Consider the following 27,519-nt stretch of genomic DNA (forward strand, 5'->3'; position numbering starts at 1 on the left):
CAATCGTGAACATATTCTTCGATGACATAATATGCAAGTACATAAAACTTAGACCAGAGCTACAAAATGTTTGCCTCACAGCATTCGCAAGCAAGTATACAATTTCCAAAAGAGGGAAGTGAGAAAGGATAAGAGCAAGAATTATACGATTCGATAACTACAACAAACAAAGCAAAGGACATATAGAACCATTATAGACAGCTATCCTATTTGTACCTACCGTTCTTATGCAATGAACACATGCTAATAGATGAAATTCCAACATGGCATGACTTATACAATGCAAATGAAGACATAATTACAACAAATCATGCTAACTTTAACAAGATCCTTTCATGTCCTATTATACAAACAAGAACATGATCTATATCATCAATAACATCAACTAGTGCAAATCAAGAAAGAAGAGCATAGAAATATGACCTCCCTATTGATATGAATATTAATCATAAACCAAGCCAAACCAACAAAGCTCCCCGGTGCAAGATAGATATTATCTCTATTAATATATCCTATGCCAAATTGAGGCAACTTAAAAAATACCAAAGAATCATCGTAGATGACATAATGCTTAAAAAAAGATACAACCAAACACCAAAATACATTTATTCTTATCTGAAAATGTTGGCATAGGAAAGACTTACACACTAATGCTTCTCATTCAAGCAGGTACAAAATACAGCTCAAAGGAGTGCCCCATGGGCAAAAGTAGGAGGCTACGACTCCCTACTATAAACAAATATCGTTCATTATTGGTAACATGCATGCGTTTAGAGATTATCTTTTAATTTGTTTTGTTTGGTTGGTTTGTTTGTGGGGGCAGCGGCAGGAGCAAAGGTGCTGAAATCAGGTTACTATATCATCGTAAAAGTAATCATCAAAAGCAAGGTTAAGCCGCCACCTACTATGCTCATACTGCCACCATGAAGCGTCGAGAACATAGATGCACCAAGGGTTCTATTGATAGCATAGCTTGGGAAAGTGGCACACCAAATCAGAGGTACAACAATCCATGCCGCTCTACATCTACCACTAATGACATCCACATACACAAGCCTTCCAGCATAAAAATTGCAAGAACTTTCCATCTTATACAAGGATGCTGAGCTCATAGTCTTAGATGAGGTTTCACTTATCGGCTTAAAACACATACGTTTATGTGGATATGTGCATGTGCAAAATAAAACATAATCACCTCAAACCATTTGGAGTAGATGTACTTCTATGCGACGCCCTATGCCAAGCAAGCCCCACAAAAGACTCCTGGATCTTACAACAAACAATATCATCCATAATGATTTCATTATTTTTGGGAAAATTATGTTAGGTACTATGAGCTACAAGAGCCTATGCGACAAGCAAACAAAGAATTCATTGGTTTGCTTAAGAAAAATAGAATTGGAGCCCAAACGAATGAAGAGCTGTGCATACTAAATAATCTATACTTGCATCAACCACAAAACAAACACACGATACCACACCTCTTCTACAGCAATGCATCGAAAGACATCCATAACAATTATGTATTCCACACTACCTACACACAACCACACATTCTTAGAGCCAATGACATACGACATAGAACTTGTAATAAGACTATAGGAATCCCCACAAATCCTTAAAACACAGCTGGCTTGGAATGATCATTGAAATATGCTTTGATAACTTGGACATATTGGATGGGATTGTCAACGGAGCGGATGGAATATTCAGAGGTTCAAACATGGAAACTGAACCATGTGTTGTGTGGATAGAATTCCATGACAAGAAAAGTGGTCGTACACACAATCACATAATAGAATTCTCTATAGAAGTGAAACAAAAGAACATGGGACACAAATCCTGCAAATTACTAGAGAATTCCAAATAGGGATAAATCACCTCAACAAAAAATGTCAAAAACAATTTATCATACAGCTTGCCACAACAAGAACTATACAGTGAGCTCATGGGCCATCTACAGTTGGAAAAGCAAGATGACAAAACGTTGAACATACAAAGCCTAAACACAAGGTCAGCAAAAGTTCATGCTAAAGATTTAATGGTTTTGTACAAGTTTACTCAATGCAATAATCATTTGCCTTCAAGAGATGCACCTGCAACCAGCAGAGAAGGTACAACTTTGAACATTAGAATGCATTTCCATTTCAACAGGTGTAGGCATCGCAACATACTTCAAACATGGTATCACTGTAATGAACACCAAAAGGATGTACGGTGATGGTTCTCAATGGCTACACCAAATTGTCATAATATTGCAATTATAAACACAGATAAACACCCAAAATGCAATACAAGATCATTGACAAAAATAATAAACTACATTCTCCAAAGAATTTCCATATACACGGCGACATACATCGTAGGTCAATTAAACATACATGTGCTTAAAAGAACTTCAATAAATAATAAAAGAACCAACCACAATATATGGGTCAACAATCAATCACATATGGACAAACAACAAGAGGCACAGGGCGTTAGAAGCATTGCCCACGATTTTCCAGTTTGATCAATTACAAGCTCACACTATATAGCGCATGTTACGCATACTTGAAATTTTCAAACCCGCGATAACGGTTGATTAGACAATCTCCTCACTGGCCTCCTCTTGCTTTGTTATTAGGTTCTTGGCCGCTTGACGGAAATCAACCAGAATTTATGCTCTAGGAAAGAGAATCGACCAGCCAATTAGAGAAACGAAAAGTTGAGAATAAGGTGACTAGGAAAACATGTGGACCGTGGCAGTTCTCAAGAAGAGACAGCAGACCATCGCAAGGAAGAGAAAGACCCAAAATAGGAAGAGAGAAGACAGAAATGTATGGAGTGGCGAAAAAGGAAACAAAGCTGTCTCGTTGCTATAGTCTGCCCCTAGTGGGGCAATGCTAAACACGTGCTTAGAGCACTGCCCCAAGTGGGGGGAGTATAACTCTAGTTGATCTGCTTTCAAAGGGCCTCTAAAATAGAAACTTTGTAGTAGCTAGAGCTCTGCCCCTGTTAGGGGCAATGCTAACACATCAAATAACATTAATAATGGCACCAACTACGCTTACTGGTCTCACCACTCTATATTGCTACTCACTAATGGGTCTACTAATGTTCAAAAATCTATAACTACTCCATCTTACATCAGATTTGCATGGGATTTTTTGCATCTACAACCTAATTTTGTGTTTTAAATCTTGACAATTTTTCAAAGACATTTACTCAGCGTGGCGGCATATTTGCACCCAAACTTAAATTTCCAGAACATGAAAGAATGAATATACACATTCGTACTCATCAAACAAACACGGTCCTTCATTTCATCTGCACCATAACGGATATACAACTCGATACTAGCTCGCAGGTCATCCCTTGTCAGCTTTGGACACGCTTTTAAAATGCGGTTGCCCATAATCCTTCATACAATACCCCAACATCCCCTGGTAAGTATGCATGTTCTTTTGCTTTATAGCGCGGCACATTATCACGCCACCAACATGTCAGTTCAGATCCTATTCTACGTATTTTTGAATCAATCTGTTCACGCTCTTTATTCTATGAGCACTAATCCGTATCACCATTTGGAAGTGCAGGTGATGTAACGCACCTCCTCTTTCCACAGCACATAAACCGCTAATGCATGCCTCATCCACGAACTTGCGCATCTTGGGGAGCATCGACTCCACGTCCACATCGCTACCACCAACTCCTATCGTTACACTTAGCTCCAAAACTTTTGGCCCTTCGCTCTTTCAACGTCCATTCTTTGGAGGCCTCCCACGCTTTTTCTTCAACCTGCATCACACAACATCAATAAAATTCATGGAAAAACAACACTGCAAACAAACAACCTGCTCCTACATACTCTCTCGTCTCCTTTGCACAAGCGACTGGTTCCAGCTCATTGCTTCCTCCATCAAGCTCTTCATCTTGTTTGTCCGGTGCATACAACTCTCCACGCACTCTTGCCATCCTCTTCGCCTTCATCATCTGCAAGCCCAAATGCACTCGTCGCAACGCCAAACACCACATCGTCACATATACCGCCACACCCATCGTGGGTTGTCACATATATGATTCGCAACTCCTCATCTCTGTTAATGCGCACGACTGGAATACTCTAGAGCCTCCACGCACCTTCATCACACAAATTAGGCACGTGCATGGCCACGTGTCTCTTGCATGGCCTCCCTAAACCCCTTACCCCTTACCAATACCCTTTTTTCCAAACCATGAATTAAATTAAAGTATATTCCATACAAGTCTTGTTTAAAAGAAACGGCCATTAGTTTAGTTCTCAGCTTTGTTGAGAATGGCGACCCTTACGCCACAGCTCGTCCGAGGCCTAGTGAGAGACAATGGATTAGCGATCTTAACTTTAGACAGGCCTAAGGCTCTCAATGCCATGAATCTTGGTAAGAATCCCCATGTTCAACTCCAGTGCGTAGCGACTCGTAAGATCCATGATGTAGCTTAAAAATATACGCCAACTTGATTAAGCAATTGCCAGTCGCCCGCACACGTAGCATCTTAATAGCCGCAGCGTCGAATGCTCAAGTATGAAGAATTGTCCATTTTCTATTGGCAGAGATGGACTTAGCGTACAAAAACTACCTGGACGAGTGGGCGATCAATGCAGCAGTAAAGAGCGTGCTGGTGGAAAGCAGCTCACCAAGAGCGTTTTCAGCAGGTTCAACATTTATTTGCTGACGCTTTTCCACTTTGCATTTTTATGGACGTTGGACGTTGTCCATAAAAAGTGCAGGTTCTCTATTTCTATGTCCATTTCATGCTACATTATCGATGCAGGAATGGACATAAAAAGCCTTGCCGTTGCTGTTCAAGAAGACATAAACACCCCTCTTGTGTCAAAGGTGGTTTCTTGAGCAGGCTTTTAGCTCAGCGATGTCCCTGATTCGTAGATTCTGCATTGGTCGTGGAGCATGTAGGTCGTCCTGTCAACTAGAAAATATATGCACGGCTAGGAATAATAGTATAGTGCAAATCTGCAGGTGGTGATGTGAAGTGGATGCAGACGGCTGCAAAAAGTTTTGGAATGCATGCAGTTGCATTGAAGGTTGTTTTTTGCATGGATAGTCACATTCAATGCTTCTCATTTGTCTTTTTATTCTCCTGTAAATGACAACTTTAGCTGACTTTCGTGTTATACATGTAACTGAAAAGTCAATACGGTAGAAAGACTGTTCCAAACAGCATTGGTAGAATACAACAGGTTTGCCTTCTTTATCCTGCTGATGCTTTTGTGGGCATGTAGGTGTTCGATGCAGAGTACACTCTTGTTTGTAAAATTGCAGGGTACCAGAAGCCTTATATATCATTCATGGATGGCATCACTATGGGTTTCGGTATTGGCCTGTCAGGCCATGGTAGATATCGTATTGTTACAGAAGTATGTCAAGCTTGTGGTGGTTTTTGAGGCTTTTTCTGCCCTTTTCATCAGTTTCTATGAGTAACCCTAGCTTGTTTGATTCTTCAATTGGTTTCCGTTATTGCAGCGAACAGTTCTTGCAATGCCCGAGAATGGAATTGGCCTTTTTCCAGATGTTGGTTTTGCTTCTATAGCAGCCAAAAGTCCCGGGGAGGGGGCTTTGGGTAGGTTTTCTTGCTTTGATTTTTTAATGAAATCATTGTGAGATATTTGCATTTGGAAATATTGTGTATTTTGTCACTTGCCTGAGTAAATACTTGCAAATAAAGCTTCAAGCAAACAGATATAAAGCATGTCACCGTTGGGCAGTGATGATGTTGGTAGGGATGCCATCAGTGAGTTGTCCACGCGCCATGAGTAAACTTTATGGTATTTACCTTGTAGGTGACTGTTATAAGGCCAATACTTTGGTTTTTCTTTTACAGGATGTGTTTGTGTATGTTCCCGGATTCATGTAAACATTTGATAGCGGCTGAAACTTTGCTGAGAGCAGGCCATGAAGGCAAACAGCAAAACAGTAGATCATACAGTGCAGCCCAAGTAAGAGTGTTGCATAAGCTTAATTGGGAATGCAAAATAGTGAAGCCTAGAACTGGATGAAGTGAGAGAAGAGGGTAGAGTTGAGGTCATTTTCCTGGCCAGAAGGAATTAGGGGGTGGGCACACAGAGCTGAGGTTTATATGTGAGGGAGGGAAAGGGAAGGAGAGGGAACATACACTTGCAAATGGGAAAGGGTGAGGAGAGAATGGAAGGGATCGAAGGAGGATGAGGTTGCAGCATCTGTTGTAGGTAGACCACAGTATTGTACCTTCAATTTTTGTATTCAGGAGGTGATAGTCTGATAGGAGAACTTCTCATTCAGAATGGTCCATTCATTGGAGTTTTGTCTCGGCAGGCTGGATGAGGAGCACCAACTCTGCTGTGTTTCATACGATTATTGAATGTGGTTTGCCATCTTTGCCTTCCTACTACTCAACCTGCCATATCTTCCCATCCAACTTTCTGCATTCACCAAAGTTGGGGATAGTGTCTAGGAGGCCATTGCAAGGGAGAGATGAAGGGAAACTGTAGCTGAAATAACACACTCTACCAAACTGAATTCTTGTACTCTTACCTGAAAATGTAGTCTCCTTCCATCAAGCAAAGGGGTTCTTCAGTATTTGATGTAGACCACAAGCGTAGAATCTTTGGGCTGTGATGCCCTGTCAGAGGATGATGTAACCCTCGCAGTGGAAAGGTGGGTGGTAAAAGGATCTCATTTGTCCCTCCAATCTAACAACTCACAGGTGCGTAATGCAATGAAATCAGATCTGGAAATGCACAGCAATGTAGAATAACCAAAATCAGATAGTATAAAGGTTCACAGATGTGGACCGTCAAGTACAAACGATGCTCACACATGCAGCCAATTGCGGCTTCCTGTCTACAGCCGATGGACTGCAAAACTGAAGGCTTAAAAGTACTTAAAACTGCTGCTGTAATCTCCTTCTCCTTCTGCATGCCTGTTCAAGGGCTTTAATGGGTGAGGGCATGGCTCTCCTTTTACAGGGAGGGAGGGAGAGCTGTCTGGCTTCCTCCTTAAATATGCTGACTAGCCTTACAAACAGGTTTATTAGCATCCTACAAAGACTTACCAGGTCTTGGCTGACCCCCCTCATCCATGGGCTGACATGTAGGTGGCTGTTTGAAACCAAAAGTAGACTCTTCCACACAAAATTCACCACTTAATCAATTGGAGAAGAAGAACACAAATCACACCACGAAAGCAACAGCAGACGGGGTACAATCTCCCCCCCTAGATGAGTGTGTAATGAAGGCCAAGATCAGGCCAAGTTAGTGAGGGTTAGGCCTGATTTGGCTTAGGGGATTTTTAGGTCTAGAGGGGGGGCAAAAAGGAGATATAGTAGAGGGAGACTATGTAAGTCCACCTCCACACCTTTGTACGGACCTTTTTGATGTGACATCTAATCCTATCTACTCTCCCTCCTCCTTCTTGCTTCCTGCTGCCTACGCTCACACTCTCTCTCCTCCCTCTCTATCTCTCTATCCCCTCATCCTTCTCTCTCTTCCTCTCTCTTTCCCCCTCTCCTCTCTTCTCCTCCCTTCCTTCTGCTATTCTCTCCCCATCTCCAAATCTGTCCCTTCCCCCTTCACTACATTGGTATCAGAGCTCCGATCTCTGGCACCTTCGCTTCCCCTTCATCCTTTATTCTAAATTCCGGATGCTATGCCACAGCCCACTGATACCTTTCAAGCAGGATAGAGTTTTGTCCAATAAGAGTGAGGCCAGCAAACACAGACTGGTGAGCAAAAAGTGCAGCGCACAAGGTATGGTTGTAACGCCAAGCATGCGATTGACGAATCAGGCCAGCAAGCATTCGATGCTAGTATCGCCAAGGGCTTCTGCCACGCCTCTTTGCAACCGGGAATTCCAGATAGCAGCACCAAAATACGACCTGCACAAGCTTTCGTGAGCAAATCGAGTTTATCCCATCTGTGAACAGCCGTCTGATCTGGGAGCTATTCCACCGTCTGCGAGCAACTGTCTGATCTGGGAGTAGTCAGAGAAAACTCTCCGTGAGCCACCGATTCACTCACGCCGCACTATTCGTGGCTCATCACGTCGCTCGTCTCGCCGTGCCATGCCGTGCCGCGCCAATCTTTCCGTCACAAATTTTTTGCATGCTCATTGCCTTTCGTCCTCTCCACCACGCCGCTGCCCTGGCATCACTTTGACGCCGCCCCACCAAGCTCGGCGCCCTCGCCGACGCCGGTGCGCGGCTTGTTGCTACGCCGCCACCCGTGGCCACACCTGCACCAACCTTAGTCTCTTGCATTAATTAATTGTCAGGTTACAATAACTTGGGTTAGTTGGGGTTAGTTTGGTTAGATAGGCTTAGTTAGGTTACTTGGTTAATTGAACTCGGGTTGAGTTAAATTAGGACCGAGGCTAGGTTAAGGTAGTGCTAACTAGGGTTACGTGGTTGGGTTAGGTTAGCCTAAGTTAGTGTCCTAACAGTCCTAGTAGTCTTAGTTTAGGGCCTCTTTCTCACAGCAATTTCGGGGCCTTTCCTAGCCTCGCTCGGGCTTATTTGCGCCACATTTTGCAGCTTCTTCATCGACCTTTCTCTCGAGCTTCTCCATTGACATTTTTCGTGGTTCTACACACTATATCAGTTTCGGAATTTCTTCGCAGGGAAAGCCATACAGTCAAGCTTCCTCTCTCCCGTGGCAATTCACCATGGCACCCCTGTTTCAGCAGGATACATCTTTGCAGTTGGGACAGCAAATGATTAGTCAGCAGTCTCAGCAGATTGGCCAGGTTGTCGCACATGCATTACCTGACAAAGGCAAGCAGCCGAAACGCCAGCATGGGGTGCAATCAGACAGCCAGAATGCATTCTCTACACCACGCTGAGGTTTTATGGCAGACGTTGCACGCACAATAGGATTTTTGCCCAAGTGAACTCTTTCTATTACCATCTACAACCTCTTGTACCCTATTACATTGGATGTGGTACATCAAGTATTTTCCCCTTGTGGGCTTATTGAGAAGATTGCCATGCATAAGATTTCAGGTGGTCTACAAGCTGAACTACACTATGCCACACATGCTAGTGCATTGCAAGCACGAAACCGGTGGCTGTACATTACACATTCAGCTGTTAGAACCGACGAAGATGTCATTCCTAGGATCATTCCATGCTAAATGTGGAGATACGAATGCCATAGTGAAGCCACCTGTTTTTGGAGCTATGATTACTAGAGGGGTGATGACACATGCTAAGCAGGGCGATAAAAATAGCCACTCAACATTTGAGGAGAATGCACATGTGCAAATGTGGGTAAGGCAGCCAATGCAGCCAAGTTATCCTATGCCTCCCACTAGTACACAGCCAAATCATGCTTCAAAGCCAGTGAACATGTCTTTGTATGCAGGACACAAATCTAATTATTTCAAGGCGATTACAGCTGCAAATACAAATGGATTTTTTGGGGATAGCCGCTCAGATAAAAAGAGCAGCCCACATGATAGAAACAAATATGGACAGCAAGGGGGAAGTTACATCAGTTTGCAGGACCGCTACATTGCTCTAGACGATGCCCTAGCAGTTCAGCATACCAATGGAAGGAATACATGTATGCATGGTGATGGCAGAAGCCTACATAACAGTGACAATGAAGCAGGCCAAATGGTTGAAAAGACAGATGATGAGAAAAGCAATGTTGAGCAATCTGTGATAGAAATCAAGATGCGGATGTTGACCAGCAAGGTAAGGATGTGGATGCACTTGCACTTGACATGTCTAGGCATGCAAAGTTTGAGGACAAAGCTTTTGAGGAGGAGGTGAGTATCCAGTGTTGTATGGTCTCCATTAAGGAAGAAAATATTGAAGACCGCGGTGATGATAACAAAGGATGCCAAAGCAAATCTACTAAGAAGTAGATTGTGCAGCAAGAGCAAGGTATGCATGACAGTTTAATCCCTGAAGCTGCATCACCACACATTCAGGAGCAGTACAGTGGGAAAGATAGCCACATGAATAATGCCCTTCACTATTGCTCACTAAATGAGTATACCTAGGAGTTTTGCCTCCAATACTTAGCAGCCATAATGGGAATGAAGGTATTTCGCATGAGTGCTGTAAATGCAAGGGCAGCATGTCATAAATATTGCTGCCATGTATTGGCACTTTCAAAAGTTGACAACAAAGTTTACGAAGGGCAATCAAAACTTGAGCTGCTCAACTTAAATGACATGTTTATGAAGCACACAATAGAGATGCATTCATCTCGGACTGAACTTAATAGTAGGAATGGAAACCAGGCCAAGCATGCAGATTTCTGGGATACTACCAGATGGCATACGTTCATGACTAGTAGGAAAGACAAAAGCTGCAAGTACATGGTACAACCTCGAAATGACAGCCCAAATTATGAAGACGATGGACAGCACAAAGAAGATGGCTGTTATAGCAATGGACAGCAGAAGGAAGATGCCTGTTATGACACTTTTGAGAAGGTGTACGATGGCAAGCAACCCTTGCACAACCATGTTGGTCTAAACAGCTACTGTTTCCAACAGTACATGGGTGCACAGCAGCATGATAATGCAGATTTGTTAGATGATGGAAAAGATGCACATGGAAGTGCGATGGAAGGAGACCAAGGTAGAGCTACAGTTAGGGGTGAGGCAAACTTGCCACAATACAAGTTGGGTATCGTACACGACAAAGGCAATCAGCTTCTTTTTGAGAAGGGTGATCTCATACAACACGATGATGCTACATCCTTGTTCGTAGAGCACGCAGTTACTCATGCATGTGGATTCTGTTGCATCCCCACACAAGATGCAGGGTGGGCAGGCGGTAGAGTATTTAGTACACAACCAGCCAAATCCTTCCATCTTTGGGAAGCGTATTAGTGAGCAGCCCACTATGATCTCACCCATGGGAAATTTCAGCCAGAGACTTCCACTAGCGACTCTTCCAAGGGGTGATATCCTTGAGTTATGTGCAGGGGATATAGGCCCATCTTCATTGCTGCCATTTGGCACATCCCAACCTCATGTTGATGTTTTTGGGAGAGCATGTCCCTCTAGCCCTCATCTTTCAGCTTTGCTTCAGCCCAATGCCTATGAGAGGATTTGGTCTCGATCTGAATCAGACATGAGGCTCTACATACAGTCTAGACCACCTCGAATGCAGCCTGGACAGCTTTTTGTGGAAGGATATTTCAGATTATATCCAATGGATGATGAGGCCAAGGTTCCTCATGATGGCATGCACCATGCCCACACTTGGTTAAAGTTGAGGGCTTCATCTTGGAAGCCCTACACATGGGCAGCTTTCAAAGACCTCGTGGGTGTCATGGTTAGAAGTAAATTACAGCGATACAGCCCAGAGCTGAAGGCCTTACAGGTGAGGACTGAAAATCCTTGGAATGCTGAGGAAGCACAAGCACTGCTGGAAGTGTTAGAGCCTGAGTACAGCAGCTATAATGAGAATGATTTTCAGTTCCTAGCATATGGGCAGTTGCAAAATGCAATGCAACAACAACTCCTCAAAGCTGCCTTACAAGGTATATGGCAAAACAATGAATGCTTCCGACGTGGGGAAAAGTGGGCAGCAAGGCACAGAGAGGTCCCCAAAATAGCTGTCTTGGGGAGAGCCAATCTGTATGTGCTTTTGAAGCTTCTTCATGACAAGTATGCTAGGTGGGATCAACACTTACATGACCCGGGTGGTGCCACAACTTATGGGGACAAGGACTATCTTAATTTTCCATTTGATTCGGCATATGTTTCACCTTTTGCAGCAGCAAGGAGCCTTTGTTTCCAGCCACCACTTGCAATTTTGAGGGCAAAATTATATTGAGCGGGGATGGTTGTAATGAAGGCCAAGATTAGGCCAAGTTAGTGAGGGTTAGGCCTGATTTGGCTTAGGGGATTTTTAGGCCTAGAGGGGGGGCAAAAAGGAGATATAGTAGAGGGAGACTATATAAGTCCACCTCCACACCTTTGTACGGACCTTTTTGATGTGACATCTAATCCTATCTACTCTCCCTCCTCCTTCTTGCTTCCTATTGCCTACGCTCACACTCTCTTCCTCTCTCTATCCCCTCATCCTTCTCTCTCTTCCTCTCTCGTTCCCCCTCTCCTCTCTTCTCCTCCCTTCCTTCTGCTATTCTCTCCCCATCTCCAAATTTGTCCCTTCCCCCTTCACTACAGAATGGCTCACGCTTCCTCATCTAGAGTATTTATGATATTTCATAAAAGCACAAGGAGCCAAAATTATCCCTCTCTTCCAAAATAAGGGATTTGCTTTACATAGCCATCTTTGGGCCCAAAATTGAATTATGTCCACTCCAAAATATATATTGCTTAAACTTGCAATGATAAAGAAATACAAAATTGGCCCATGGCCATAAATGATGCATTGTGCGACACCTTGATCGGTACCCTCACACTAACTCCAATCCTCGCAGTGAGTTCCATCACCTGTACTCAAGCCACCAATTACATTAGTTATTAACAATCAATTGAACGAATCAACAAATCAACCGATCCCAACATAACCGTGCTTAAAGCACAATAATCAAGCACAACACCAATAACACTAGCGACATCAGTATTAACATGGAATCACCCACAATACCGATCATCTAGCATGGCAAAACACAGCGAGGCGTCCCTAACTAACCACAGAAAGTATCCACTAGGAACCCCGCCGCGTTTGGTGCGCTCTTATGGAGTACTTTACCATAGTCACACTTGACTAAAATAATAATGTCCTAAGCAAGATATATCAGAAATATAATTTCCGTAACATTCCCCTTGCTTGGATTGTAAGTGACCTCAGTTGCGTGTTTGATTATAGGAACTGATGAGGTCTGAAAAAGGTCGAAAGAACTGCCCAGGATTCCACTGAGCATCATGTCTCAGATGATTCTTAAATTTGAGCAAATATTTAGTATAGACATTTCCTTTTCAAGTCGAGGTTTGTTAATGATCAATAATGCATTCAGGTTCTAGTATTTCTTTTTCATCAACAATCAATGGAGTCTCTTCATAAAGATGATGTATAGGTAAAGGTCCCTTGAAGGGCTTTAAGAGGCTTATAAGCTAGATCATTGATTTTCTGAATCACCTTGAAAGGTCCATAAAAACGAGGGGACAAAGAAGGTGATTATGTACTTTTTCAGATTGAGAAAAGAAGATTTAAAGAGCATTGAGAAATGGCCAGTAATCAAGAGCATGTGTTTTCGTTTCTTATTAGCTTGTTTTGTGTACTTCTCTTGAGCGATTGCAATGGCTTCTCGAACCTCTTTGAGAATAGTCATGGGTAAATGCATCTGCTGCCTCCACTCTATGGGCCAATCGTGTGATAGGAATAGGTACAACTTTCCCATAGATGATCTCAAAGGGTGCTCTTCCAGTTGCATAATGAGGAGTATTATTATAAGCAAACTGTAAGAGGTGAAGATATTTGTCCCAAGTCTTCGGTTGACTTCACACATAAGCTCTTAACATGTCCAGAATAGTACTATTTGTGACCAGAATAGTTTGTCCATTCGATTCTAGATGAAAAACTGATGAGAAATCTAACTTAGTGCCTAGATTATGAAATAATGCAGTCCAAAAATTACTGCAAAACTTCGAATCTCGATAAGACACTATAATCTCTGGCAAGCCATGATGAACAAAGATATGCTTGATGAATATATGTGCAGCTTGTTGAGCTGTTAAAGTTTTCTTGCATGGGATGAAATAAGCTTGCTTACTAAAGTGATCTACTATCGTTTATATCATATCATTTTGATTCGTTGTCGTAGGAAAACCTGTTATGAAATCCATGGATATTTGTTTCTAAGGTAGCGTAGGAATAGGCAAAGGCATTAGCCATCCAGGGGTCTTTTCTTTATAACTCTTGAACTTCTGACAAGTGATACATTCGGCTACAGACTCAACCACATATTTTCTTATAGTAGGCCAATGAAATTCTCTTGCTATCACTTGTAAAGTGACAGTCACTTCCCTATGTCCCATATATGGTGGTTGGGGCATTTTTTCCATTACAATTTGTCTAAAGGGTCGAGTGATGCATAATTTCTTTTGATAAAAGAGGTATCCATCATTGCATGAATAATCCAAAATAGGATTCTAATTATTATTCTGTAATTTGTTCCATATCAGAAAAGTTTGAATCTTCTTGATAAGAATTCTTCATATCTTCGAAAGGCTGAGTCTCTACAGCAGTGATGTGATTAATACTTGGATTTCTGCTAAGAGCATCAACAACTACATTTTCTTTTCCAGAATTATATTGAATCATGGGTTGAAAACTCTATATAAATGATGCCCACTTGATGTGTCTATCGGATATCAGTGGCTGAGTCAACAAATGCTTGATACTTTGTTGATCGGTCTTGATAAGAAATTCAGCTCCCATCAAATAATGTTTCCACATTCGTAGGACATGCACAACAGCGGTTAGTTCTTTATCATATGTACGATAATTGCATTCCGTTGGTTTTAATTTTCGGCTCTCATATGCTATAGGATGTCCATCTTGCATAAGCACGGCTCCAATTCCATATCCACTACATGCACAACAGCGGCTAGTTCTTTATCATATGTACGATAATGCATTCCGTTGGTTTTAATTTTCGGCTCTCATATGCTATAGGATGTCCATCTTGCATAAGCACGGCTCCAATTCCATATCCACTACTACAAAAAATGGTTTAGAGAGATGAGGTAGTTGCAACACAGGAGCTTGCGTGAGAGCTTCTTTCAAAGTTGCAAAAGATTTATGTTGACGCTCGGTCCATAAGAAATGCTTAGCTTTTCTAAGAAGGTCTTTCAATGGATGTGCAATGTATGCGAAATTCTTGAAAAACTTTCTATAAAAGCTACACAATCCCAAGAATGATCTTAATTCGTGTATATCTTGGGGTTTAGGCCATGTGACTATGCATTCAATTTTCTTTGGATCTACTCGAATCCCATCGGCGGATACTATGTGACCCAAATACTCTATTTGATCTTGAAAGAAACTACTCTTTTCAGGATTTATGTATAATTGATTTTCTTTCAAGAGTGAAAAGACTAGCTTTAGATTTTCCTTATGCTTCTCAATGTCTTTGCTAAACACCATAATATCATTGAAAAATACTACCACACAATCTTGGTGTTTAAGAAAGATTTGATTCATCATTCTACTGAAAGTAGCTGGAGCATTAGTTAGTCCAAAGGCATAACTAGGAATTCATAATGTGCTGTTTGAGTTCTAAAGGTAGTCTTGTATATATCCTCTTCTACCATATGAACTTGATGATAGCCGGATTTGAGATCTATCCTAGTCTATGCACATTCGATAGGTTTCATTCTTCTTTTTGACTAATAAGATAGGTGCTCCATGAGGAGAACTACTGGGTCTTATGAATCCTCTCTCTATCAATTCCTCCACTTCCTTTTGAATTTCCTTTTGCTCTAGTTCGTTGCCTCTATAAGGAGCTTTGCAAGGTGGAGTATGCCTGGTAGGATTTCTATCCTATGATCTTCAGGTCGAGAACAGGGTAATCCAAGCGGTAAATCCTCTAAGAAATAATCAGAAAATTGATAAAGAAACCTTTGGTGTGTAGGCTTAGTGTTTGGTTGAGTAGCCGTTACCGTATTCACCAAAATCAGATATGTCTTCTCACGTTTCCTAATTGCTCTCTTGGCTTGTGTATGATTGAGTAAAGGAGTGATCTCAGGTTTCATAGAACTTTTCAGACATATTTCTTGTTTGTCCTTCTCAATCTACATCTGATGTGAATCATAATCTATCTTAGGATTATATTGATGTCTCCATGGCATTCCTAAGATGATATCAACTTGTCTTGGTAAAAGCAGCTTTGACTTTATAGTTAGATGGGAATGACTCTAGATTTAGCTTTGCTAAGGCTCTTTCCGAAATGAAATCATGTGTACTACCATCGTCATGTAGAATAACAACCTCTTTACCATTAATGAAACCTTTCATTTTCAAAAGAGCATGATAATATACTTACCTCCCTCTTGCTTGGCTGCTTTGTTCTTGATTATGTGCACTTTTGCCATCGGGGTCTTCTTTCTTTCGGGACATTCAGTTGCTATATGTCCCACCTTGTTGTACCTGAAACACCTTATTTCTTTCTTCGGAAAATTTTCACCGTTCGGCTTTGAAGAAGAATCTGTCTTTTGTAGAACAAAACCAGATTTAGATTTAAGAAAGAGCTTTTTATCAAACCTCATTTTCTCATGGAAGGGTAAAGGCTGTTCCAAATCTTTCCCTTCCTTCGGGATTCCATTCTTTCTCTCACAATTCATTGCAATAGAAATCACAGATTTCAGTGAGCGAGGATGAAACATGTTAATCTCGGCTCTCAACTTAGATTTTAGACCTGCTACATACTTTCTTCGTTGATCTCGCTCACTCACTTTCTCTAAGAACTGTAATTAGATCAACGTTTGCCAAAACCTATCAGTGCATGTGGAGATCATTTCTTTATTGAATTGCCTGAAAGTATCCCATTGTTGTCTGGTTTTTGCTTTGAAGTGTGAGGGAAGGAAATCTCTCTTGATGAGCTATTGAAAAGACTTTCAAGATTTTAGTTGCCTATTACTGTGCTTAATGATGTTCCACCAAAGTGCAGCACTCTCAACTAAATGATTTGCAACACATTTAATCTTATCTTTTTCATAGAATTTCTCCCCTGAAAAATAATCATTTAGCTGACTGATCCAAGACAAGACAGTGCGTGTATCTTTCTTTCCATCGAAATTTTGAAATGAGAAAGCTTTTCTACTTATGTTACTTCCCTTTCTTGAATTCTGTGCTCTTACTGTGACTTTGACTGTCCTGATAATAGGATTATCTTCGGAATCATCGTCAGATGACTCATCGTCACATGAATGCCTCTTTCTTTTCTTACCATTGATTTGCTTTTCCAATCTCTCCCTATGCTCACGGTCATCGGCCAACTGTGCCTGAAGTGCATCTAATTGCTCTTGAAGCGTGGGTAGTTGTGGTTGCTTCGCCATGATAATGCGATAAGCACAAATAAAGCGGAGCGGAGGGAAATAAGGATACTAAGTGTATGAGAAATTAAACGGAAGAAGTGTGATTTTGAGTGTAAGATAAGAGACGGATGGCGGATGATACTAAGTGTATGAAATATAAAGCAAAAGAGATCACTTATCTCGCTCTTTGATCGGACGTTGAAAAGACTAGAGTGGGAGATATGTGATCGATGATGTCGCTTAAAGTCATCTTTGTGCTCAACTGCTCTCCAATTAATTGCACGGTGATTTCGTGGTTCCAAATCGCCTTATTGATTCAAGCTTCCTCAGATTTTGCTTTGTGCTCTCTTTTTTTTTTGTTTATTTGTTCGCCTTTGCTGGTCGGTGGAGTGGGCTTGCACTTTGTGTTGCAGATTGCTGAAATGTTCCCTTTTAAAATTTTTCCTTTTAAGGATCTTTTTGTGAACTTTTGGATCCCTTAAGAGAGGTATAACCTTTCCCCCCCCCCCCCTTTTTCTCTCTATCTTTTTTTTTTAAATAGAGGCCTTTGAGCCTTATACCTTGACCACGCTGTTTAATTGTCAACAGTCAAAGAACCTTTGACTTGATTCCATTTGTACGGGTAGGCTTGCTGTCGTGTCTTGACTTTGCGAGAGTAGCAGAAAGACCCGCAGAGCCTGATAGTGATGGTCACTTGCGCGTGGTCAGAGGCTGAGTGTGCTGACGACAAGACCTGCAATAATGATTTGGGTCCGCTTTGATGAGCAGGATCAACAGGTGGTTGTAGGCAGGCACGTGGACTTGCAGGCCCCAGATGTGAGAGGCTGCTTCGAAATTTGTGAGGCCGTGGCAAGGCGAAAGTGGGCTGCTTGCGGTGTGATCTACAGCTGTGAGTAGTCCGTGGAGGCACGACAGCCAAGGGATCTTAATGGGCACACGAACTGAAAGCGCGGCTGTTGACAGGCAAGCTGCAGTGCGTGCAGAACGACGGGCGCGCAGTGCAGACTCCAGAGGAGAGAGCTAGTCGAGGCGCTAAAGCCTGTAGTTCCTAGAGTAAAATAGCACGGCCGATAGCGCGTACAACAGTCAACTCTCTCTTGGAGACTTGGACACTATGCACTGCATGGCGCGCGCGACAGAAAGAAGACTCTGTAGACTGGCCCACCTTCCACCTCTTGGCAAAACATGACCCTGTGGCCCCCTATGGGCTATTGCTCGAAAAGGTGAGCGCTCCTTTGAAACCTTCTTGATGTCCTTTGTACCAAGGTAGACCACAATACCTTCAGAACAGCTTCTTCTCTCACAAGGGATTTTAACTCAATTTTCTTTTCTTCTTTCACAAGAGCGTGACCATAGCTCTGATACCACTGAAACCAAAAGTAGACTCTTCCACAAAAAATTCACCACTTAATCAATTGGAGAAGAAGAACACGAATCACACCACGAAAGCAACAGCAGATTGGGTACAATCTCCCCCCCTTAGATGAGTGGCTCATGTTTCCTCATCTAGAGTATTTATGATATTTCATAAAAGCACAAGGAGTCAAAATTATCCCTCTCTTCCAAAATGAGGGATTTGCTTTAAAGTTTACATAGCCATCTTTGGGCCCAAAATTGAATTATGTCCACTCCAAAATATGTATTGCTCAAACTTGCAATGATAAAGAAATACAAAATTGGCCCATGGCCATGAATGATGCACTGTGCGACACCTCGATCGGTACCCACACACTAACTCCAATCCTCGCTGTGAGTTCCATCACCTGTACTCAAGCCGCCAATTACATTAGTTATTAACAATCGATTGAACGAATCAACGAATCAACCGATCCCAACATAACTGTGCTCAAATCACAATAATCAAGCACAACACTAATAACACTAGTGACATTAGTATTAACATGGAATCACCCACAATCCCGATCATCTAGCATGGCAAAACACAAGCTAGCTAGACGTCCCCAACTAACCACACAAAGTATCCACTAGGACCCCCGCCTCGTCCGGTCCACTTCTATGGAGTACTTTGCCATAGTCACACTTGACTAAAATAATAATGTCCTAAGCAAGATATATCAGAAATATAATTTCTGTAACACTGTTTTCCAGTCTCCTAGTTTGGTCTTGTGCAGCCCCCATTTAGGCTACTAGGGACCGAAGTGCTGGCCATGTTAGGGCTCAGCAGTCAGTGGTAGGACTGCCTTATCGGGGCCCTTTGAGGGGGAGTTTTCCAACACTGATAAAGCAGGTATGTACTGGCATTGGCTACCACTTAATAGGCGGCCATAAGGGACAGCCCATGAGAGCATGTGCACCAATCCTCAAAGCCTGAATCTAGGTCAAGCCCTGATGCATTCTCAGGTGGGGGCCAACAATAGGGTATTAACCCTATTTCTGAAACTTTTTTTGTCCAATTTCCCAGCGCATTCTCAATGTCGTTATGATATTATCCTTGGATTTGACATGCTGTTTGCCTTGCCGCCATTTGGCTTGACATCATTTACGCCTTGCGCTTGATCTAGAAGCAAGGTACCCGAGGTCTTCAGAGGCCCTATAAGAAGGTTCTTTTTTGTAGGAAAAAAAAACAAAAACAAAAGAAAGAGTGGTACTACCATTAACAGTCCTTTTTGATAGTCCTCTCCCTTTGATGTAGTCTGTTTTTTTAAAACTGGACATATATTGCTTGGGGCTACATCATCAGCACGTTTCTATGTTGCCATGCTAGAAACACATCTCTGCCAAGAATTGTCTTATGTACTGATATAAGTTGTTTGGGCTATGTTACCTGCATGCTTCAATAGCACATCAATATCTCTTTCCATGCTAAAGTCTTATCCAGAGACCTTGTAATTCCGTATCTTAGTACAAAGACTCTGAGTACCAACACTTTTTGGTCAGGTCCCTATACACATGCAGATATATACACATATATATAAAGATATTCAGAAATGTCACTTTGATACAATGATTTTTCAACTGCAGTATGAAGTTCTTTTTGGCTAATACTCAATTGATTTTGCTTGAATTGAAATAGGTGAACTTTTTAGCTTAGAAAAGCTCATCAGGGAGAGACAAATACTCATACTCTCATCACTATAGGGAGTTGTAGCCTGGATGGAGAGAATGCTGAATGTGTGATTAGCCTTATCCTTCAGTGCTAGCCTTTGTTAAGGTTGAGTCTGCCCTTCATCTTATGAGTTTGATAGAAACTTAGTATGAATACCTCATATAAATGGGTGCCTGTGTGTGTATGCGTGAGTGCATATGTCTAGACTATTGGCTAGACCCACTGTTTGCCACTGCTGATCCTGTGCTGCAGATGTCTGTGGCGATGTCATGGTACGTAGACCCTGCTTTGTGTGATGGTTTCAACCTTGTGGGGGACTGTCATGAGGCTGAAACTGCACTGTTTATTTTGTTTTTAGAGGATGAGTTTGTGGTCATGTTTCTGGATTCGTCCTGATATATATTCAAGTGGACTTTATCCAAGGGCATAGAGATTCGCTGGCGTTTTCCTATGCTTATTTATTTCTGGTAGATTTTGTAATGAAGGTGGGAAATAGGTGGGGAAAAAGAAGGGAAATCGGTGGTAAGATAGGATTAAGAAGGGGGACTATATAAGTCAGCCCCTTATGATTTGTATGATACCTTTTGATGTGACATCTAATCCTATCTACTCTCCCTCCTCCTTCCTGCTACCTGCTGCCTACGCTCACACTATCTCTCTCCTCCCTCTCTCTATCTCTTTATCCCCTCATCCTTCTCTCATTTCCTCTCTCCTTCCCCTTCTCCTCTCTTCTCTTCCCTTCCTTTTGCTATTCTCTCCCCATCTCCAAATCTGCCCCTTCCCCCTTCTCTACATTGGTATTAGAGCTCCGACTCTGGCACCTTTTGCTCCCCCCCCCCTCACCTTCACTTCGAGGCGTAATCTGGCACACTTTGGGACCAACAGTGTTTCCTAGGGGTAACACTTGCGTGGAGGCTTATGTTGCATCTACCGCCCTGACGAACCAGCTGACTACAAAGAGAGACACTTGCGCCAAAGATACTGCTGCTTACGAAGGGATGAACTTGCCAAGCCTTACTTGACCGCCTAGCCCTGGCGCACCTTGGTCCGTTGCCTCGAAGAACCTCCGGGCTGCTTTGAAGGACCGCCTAGCCTTGGCGCACCTTGGTCCGTTGCCTCGAAGAACCTCTGGGCTGCTTTGAAGGACCGCCTAGCCCTGGCGCACCTTGGTCCGTTGCCTCGAAGAACCTCCGGGCTGCTTTGAAGAACCTCCTGGCTGTCCAGTCCCGTCGACTGAACCACAACAGCCCTATAGTCTCGTCGACTGAACCGGTACCCGACCAGTTTCATTGTGTCGACGAACAACTATGCCAATTCCTGCACCCGTCGTCATCACTCAACCCGTTGCCACCATAGTCAAAACAGTACCTCTCCAACCCGTCGCCATCCTGTCGCCGTGCCTTCCCGCTTCGCCCACGCCTTCTCCGCCCAAGCCGTGCTCGTTGACGCCGCCCCTTTCGTCGGCGTTGCGCTACTGGAGACCTTAGCAATTGCTAAGGTTTAGGCTAGTTGGGGTTTAGGTTGGCTAGGTTAGTGGATTGGGTTAGGTTTGGGTTAGTCAGTTAGGTCTAGTTAGTTGGGGTTGGTTAGGTTAGTAGGGGTTAAGCTAACTAGGGTTAGTCCAAGTGGTAGTTAGGTTAGATTAAACCAACTTAGAGTCCTAAGTGTCTTAGGAGTCCTAGGTTAGTGTACTAACTGTACTAGGTGACATAGGGACTCCCCTCCCCCCCCCCAAAAAGAAAGAAAAAAACTCAAAAATTTTCAGCCTGTTTTAGGAGCTCTCCACAACCCTATTTTGGCTCAATCAAGCTCCATTTCAAAGCTTCTTCGACGACCTTTCTTATGAGCCTCTCCATCGACATTTCGTGTTTTTCCACACACTATCTTAGGTGCTCATATTACGTAGGGTTTTGCTATCCATTTCTCCTTGCCTACATTTGAGCTCCTCTCTCCAGGGCAAGTCACCATGGCACCGAAGCGTGCCCCTCGTGATATATTGCATGACATTGATGAGACTGCTCAGTATGAGCAAGTGCCTGCCACAATGGTTGCATCCACTGGTGGTGCAGAGGTTCCTTCCACTCAGCGTCTCTCTCCTGCATCTCGAGAAGTGCAGGCAATGCAGACGCAGTTTCTGGATGTCCTTTCCTCTATGCTCGAGGGTGCTTTCCACCAGATAGGACAGGAGTTCAGCCAGTAGCTTACCACTGCCATGGCTATGTAGGATATGGCTCTTGTCCAGAGGGGACAACAGATTGGTTAGTCGATCACATTTGCCATTGCTATGCAGGATAAGGGTAAGCAGGCCGCACCCTAGCACGGGGACCATTTAGATAGTCAGGATGTTTTGTCTGCTCCACTCAGAGGTTTTATGGCAGATGCCCATTGTGCCTATGAGCATCAGTCTTCTGGACCATTGCGTGTACCCAGCTTGGGGATTATCTGGACTTAGATGATGCATTTTCTGTGCCACATAGCACCTTCTTGGAGGATGTCAGGCCATCTTTTGGCTCTCAGCTTTTTGCATCTATGCAGGCTGAGCCGTCTCTTTTGGGCTGACCCGTTGGTGTGCATCCGGCTAGTGCTCCTTTCACCGCACCAACTAGTATGCCTAGAGCGGGCTTGGGTTTATATGGCAGCCCACACCCTTGGGAGAGAGGTCAGTCCTCTTCTCAGTCCTTTGGTATGCCATCATTTCGGAGAGATGCATTTGGCAGAGAGACCCAGCCCGGGGTTCATGCACCTATCGCTCTACTAGCAAGTACAAATAGCCAGACGTAGCTAGTGCATCAGATGGCAACAACTTCTACGCAGCAGGGGGTTGGTGGTGGGCAACAAGCCACTTTTGATGACGTGTTGGCTTTGCGTCCATACAAGGTCCTACTCGAGGCCATCAAACTTGAGATGCCCTTCTCCGATTATGTGAACCTCAAGCGTGATGATGCCTGCACTTTTTTTTTTTTGGGCAAGAAAGAGACTTCTATTAAGAGAAAAAACCCACAAGAGCAAGCTCAAAGCGGAATACATCATGAAACCATGAGGATAAATAAACCCCCTCAAAATGAGGTGGAAAACAACCAAGGCTGAGGCTGAAAGTGTCACCTCAACCCTGTAGAAGAAAGGAGAATCCTTCCATTCCCTGAAGAAGGAAGCCCTCCTAGTTGAGGCTGCACGGGAGTCTTCCTGCATACTCGTCCATACGGCCATCAAGGTATGTATGGTGTCTGTCCAGATACTAGCCAATGTGTATGAGGGATGAATCTGAGTTTCCTCCAATGCCTCTGTGCATCTGGCTCTCCAGATATGCCAGGCTGCTATGCTCGTCAAAATCTCCCAAGAGGTATCCACAGAGGCATGTACAGTTGCAAAAGGAAGGTGTGGTACCACTTAACCTGATGACGTCGAACCGAAATGGCCCGAGAAGAGTCAAGTCTCTCATAGAAGACCTGAGGCCCCATAAGAGAAAGCCAAGCCACTAAGCCCCATGTCATGAAGAATGGGGAGTGGGCAAAGTGACTGAAAATTCTGGCTACCCCCATCCAAATCATCCTCACCTACCTGCAATCCCATAAGCAATGCTGAATCGTCTCCAAAGCAAAGAGGCAATGAGGGCAAGTAGGGTCGGCTCCGAATCTGGATCTCCAAAGGTTCACTGCAATCCCACCATGGATAGAAAGCCAAAAGAAAAGAGTGATCTTTCTATTCCTGTGGGATTTCCAGAGTCTCTTCCAGAAGCACCTCTGCAAATCCACAGTGATATCAAATGCCTCCCAATGAGAAACTTTGGAAGGTCTCCAACCTCACTACGGAGCTGGAATTTCTTAGCATTACTGACCGTGTAGTGAAAGAAGGGGATGCTCTTCTCTCGATGCCTACGTCAATCCACTCCCACTCTCTAGGGTCCCATTGCAAATACCTAATGGGAACTCTCTCGTAGAGCCAAAGTCTCTAAGATCCGGTGGAGAGAAGCCGGGGGTCTGGGTCAAGGAACCACTTTGAATTTGATCCCTGTACCAGAAGACCTACAACCTTGATGGGCTGAAAAACAGACTCAAGCAAGATGTCCTCTGTGGACTTGAATAATCTGCCACCATCATGCACACCAAAAACCAAGGCATCCTCATGTGCATCTCGAAAGGACAAAACCTGAAGAGGAACACCCCCTCTCGTAAAAGCACTTGCCCAAGTGGAGCAAGTGAGTGGCATATCATCTGTGTCTACCCAATCCGTTGGAAGGGCTGCCTCAATCTGCAAGATCCTCCCTACACTCCCTCTGAGATGTCCCGTCAACTAAGATTTGGTCTCCTCTGGAAGCCTTCGAAAAGCTTTCCATGACCTCAATGATGAGGCGGGTCCCCTCTCCCATCTAGACCACTGCATGTAGAGTGAAGCACCAAGTGGTCTGCCAAGATCATCCAATATACTGTCATTCCACATGATCGGTTGCCTATCAATCTCTTCACAAGAGGAAGGGGGAATCCTCTAAAGAGTGCTCTTGAAACTGGTCCATGCTTTCAGGATGGCAACCATGAGAGGGGACGAAGGAGACCTGAGGTGTGCTGCGGTGAAAATCCACCTAATACTCCCCATCCAGTCTCCTCCTGAAGAAGGTGTGCACATTTGTATGCTGCTAATAAAAAATGCCTTCCACGGCTCCTGCCCTGGCATAAGTTCCCGCACCACCATCTTGCAGAGTAAAGCTCTGCACTGTAAATCTGGATCAATAATATTGAGACCCCCTTCCTGTGTAGGGAGGATGAGGGTCTCCCAAGCCACCCTGGCTAAAGCATGTGCTGTGCCATCAAGCCCACTCCAAAGAAAATTTCTGATTGGTGTCCTGAGTTGAATGATGCAATCCCTAGAATGGCCCTAGCATGAACAAACCAACCAGGCCGTGGCCAAGAGGACCTCGTTGACCACCACAACTCTAGAGGCAAGATTTAGCTTGGCTGAGCTCCAAAAAGCTTCCTCCTTCTGATGCTCTCCAACACGGGAGCAAACTGCTACGTGGAAGAAATACCCAAGCCGACCTGGCAGCCCAAATACCTGACTGGTACACCCCTGTGAACCCAAGTGAATCCTATGTCAAGCCCCCAATCTAGAGTGTCCTTGTCACTGATCCAAAAGCCATTGAATTTATGCCAATTTATTTGCGCCCCCGCCCCTGCCGCCAAGCAAAATAAATCCAATGCTGTCCTGAAAGAATTGAGCGTCTATGGTGTGGTATCCAAGTAAATTGATGTGTCATTTGCCAACTCACTGTCAAGTAGCTCCTCTTTCCTTCTGATGGGAAGTCTCAGCCCAAAAATGTCAGCTTGAGGTCTAATATAGATACTCATTGCTTCAACTACGAACAAAAAAAGAAAAGGAGCGAGGGGGCATCCTTGACGGACTGATCCGGAAATCTGAAATCTCTCACCCCTTACCCCATCAATAAGTACTTGGATGTGGGCTGATCTGTACAAAGAGAAAACACCTCTGATCCAAGCATTTGTAAAGCCAAAACGTAGAAGGGTGCCCTCCCAAAACCCCCAATCTACTCTATCATAAGCTTTCTCAAAATCCAAGAGTAGACTGGCTAGATTCTGGCCACTCTGCGTGGCCCACTTTGAAGCTTCCCAAAAGAAGAAAATGGCATAAAAAATGCTTCTGCCATGCACAAATCCCGTTTGAGTGTCATGAATAAGATCTGGGAGAAGGGGCTGCAATCAGAGGCTGATGGCTTTGGCCAGAATCTTGTAACATGCCCCCAAAAGTGTGATAGGCCTCCATTGGGACACTAAATTTCTACAACCTTCTTTCGGGATAAGGTGGATGAGATCCTCCGTAAGTGACCCGGGCATCTCGCTTAAGTCCCAAATGCCCTGCAGGGCCGATGTAATGTAGTCTCCAATCATATCCCAAAATGCAATGAAGAAAGAAGGGGTGAGGCCATCTAAACCTGGGCACTTGCCCTTGTGAAGGTCTAAAAGTGCAGTCCTGAACTCTATGTTGGTGAAAGGTGCATCAAGCAAAACATGCATATCCGGTTTGACCAACAAAGGGATGCTCTGCCAAATAACTTGTCTAGCATCCTCTCTATCCTGTGTGTCAGGATCTGCAGTAAGAAGGGTGGCATAAAAATCTGAAGCTATGCGCATGACGTCATCTAGATCTATCTGTAAAACCCCATGTGAGTCAATAAGCTCTCTCTACTATGTCTAGGGCCAAGAGTAGAGAAAAAGTGTTTATTGACTCTGCCACCCATATGAATCCAGAAGGACTCCCATGCATGAAAGGCATACTCTACTCTCTGATCAAGTAATGTCTGCTGATGAGCCCTTGTTGCAGCAAGGCGCTCGTGAATCCAAGCATATGAAGGCCATTTCTGCTCTTCCCTCTGCAAAGCTACCAACTGCTGGCGAACACCAATCTCACGTTTGAGAATATCTCGTCTCCTGGTACTAGCAATTGAGTGGTAGAAGTCGCTAATACCAGAAAAGGCAGCAGCTACATGTGATGGAGATGGCTGCCCACCCTGGACATGAGAAACCCATATCTGCAGGGCTGCCTCTGTAAGGTCCTCCTGTATACAAGGCATCTAGAATCCTAATGCTGGCAGACCGGCCTCTTCTGTGAGGCTCTGAGATAGCCAGCACAACAAGAAAGTGGTGTGAAGTGGAAACCCCAGCAACAATGCATACTGATCCACCTCTGTCTAGTGCCCAATCATCTACATAGAATCTGTCAATGCGTGCATGAATAGGCATCTGCTGCCTCTTGTTCGACCAAGAGAACAGGAGGGACTGTGGTTGAATAAGAAAGGCATCGTCCAACCAAGTATCTCTTCCACAGTAGTGAAAAAGGAAGGCATCCCAAGTTGCTATCTCCAAAGAATAAAGTCCTCCTTCTCTACCCCCTTTTTTGTCTGACGGTAACTCAACCATGTTAAAGTCACCTCCAATCACCCATGAATCCGCAATGGGGGCCTTGGAGAGCAAATCCTTCCACATAATGACACGTTTCCGTCTAATGTTGGAGGCATACAAGTTAAGGAAACCAACCTTACGCCCTCCAATGAAGAGAATAATCCATTGAGCCCTAGAGGGGATAACGACTCCGTGTCCAACAACTAAGGGGAGAACCGACTGTGAAACTGAAATAGAAGTGCCTCCCCTAGTGCCCAAGGTAGGCGACCAAAACGTAGGGCCAGAAAGCAACTTGCATGACTCTATGCCTGCATTTCTGGAGGTTACACACACAAGAATTATGCAGCCAAGGATATCAAGGACAAACTCACAGTGCATAAGTTTAAAGGGGACACTTGCACTCCCAATGAGTTGGAGGAGTGGCTCACGAAGCTCGAAGACTATTTCCGCTTCTACCCCAAGTCCGAGGAGGAGCGCATCATTTTTGTAGGTATGCGTATGCAGGACTATGCCCACACATGGTGGCGATACATGAGGGATTCGCCTCAGAGACCAACCACTT

The 27,519-nt window shown here is 43.8% G+C and overlaps 1 protein-coding gene across 3 annotated transcripts in view; it reads left to right on the forward strand.

The window, feature by feature from the left end:
• The first annotated feature begins 4,250 nt into the window (after nucleotides 1-4,250).
• The window catches only part of LOC147898944 (3-hydroxyisobutyryl-CoA hydrolase-like protein 3, mitochondrial), a 61,085-nt gene continuing 37,816 nt past the window's right edge, over nucleotides 4,251-27,519 (forward strand). Inside the window, exons 1-5 of one of the 3 annotated variants that reach the window (XM_087377988.1) lie at nucleotides 4,251-4,400; nucleotides 4,574-4,675; nucleotides 4,998-5,062; nucleotides 5,261-5,395; nucleotides 5,502-5,598. In XM_087377988.1, the coding sequence (XP_087234114.1) occupies nucleotides 4,298-4,400; nucleotides 4,574-4,675; nucleotides 4,998-5,062; nucleotides 5,261-5,395; nucleotides 5,502-5,598 (502 nt within the window). In that variant the 5' untranslated portion in view covers nucleotides 4,251-4,297. Of the gene's footprint in view, nucleotides 4,401-4,573; nucleotides 4,676-4,794; nucleotides 4,860-4,997; nucleotides 5,063-5,260; nucleotides 5,396-5,501; nucleotides 5,599-27,519 lie in introns of those variants that run through there. The other 2 variants (XM_087377987.1, XM_087377989.1) reach the window with 2 other exon arrangements.

The sequence above is a fragment of the Dipteris shenzhenensis genome, chromosome 8 (assembly GCF_047967505.1).
Source record: "Dipteris shenzhenensis isolate YYH24624 ecotype China chromosome 8, Dip_SZ_1.0, whole genome shotgun sequence".
In the NCBI taxonomy this organism is placed as follows: domain Eukaryota; kingdom Viridiplantae; phylum Streptophyta; class Polypodiopsida; order Gleicheniales; family Dipteridaceae; genus Dipteris; species Dipteris shenzhenensis.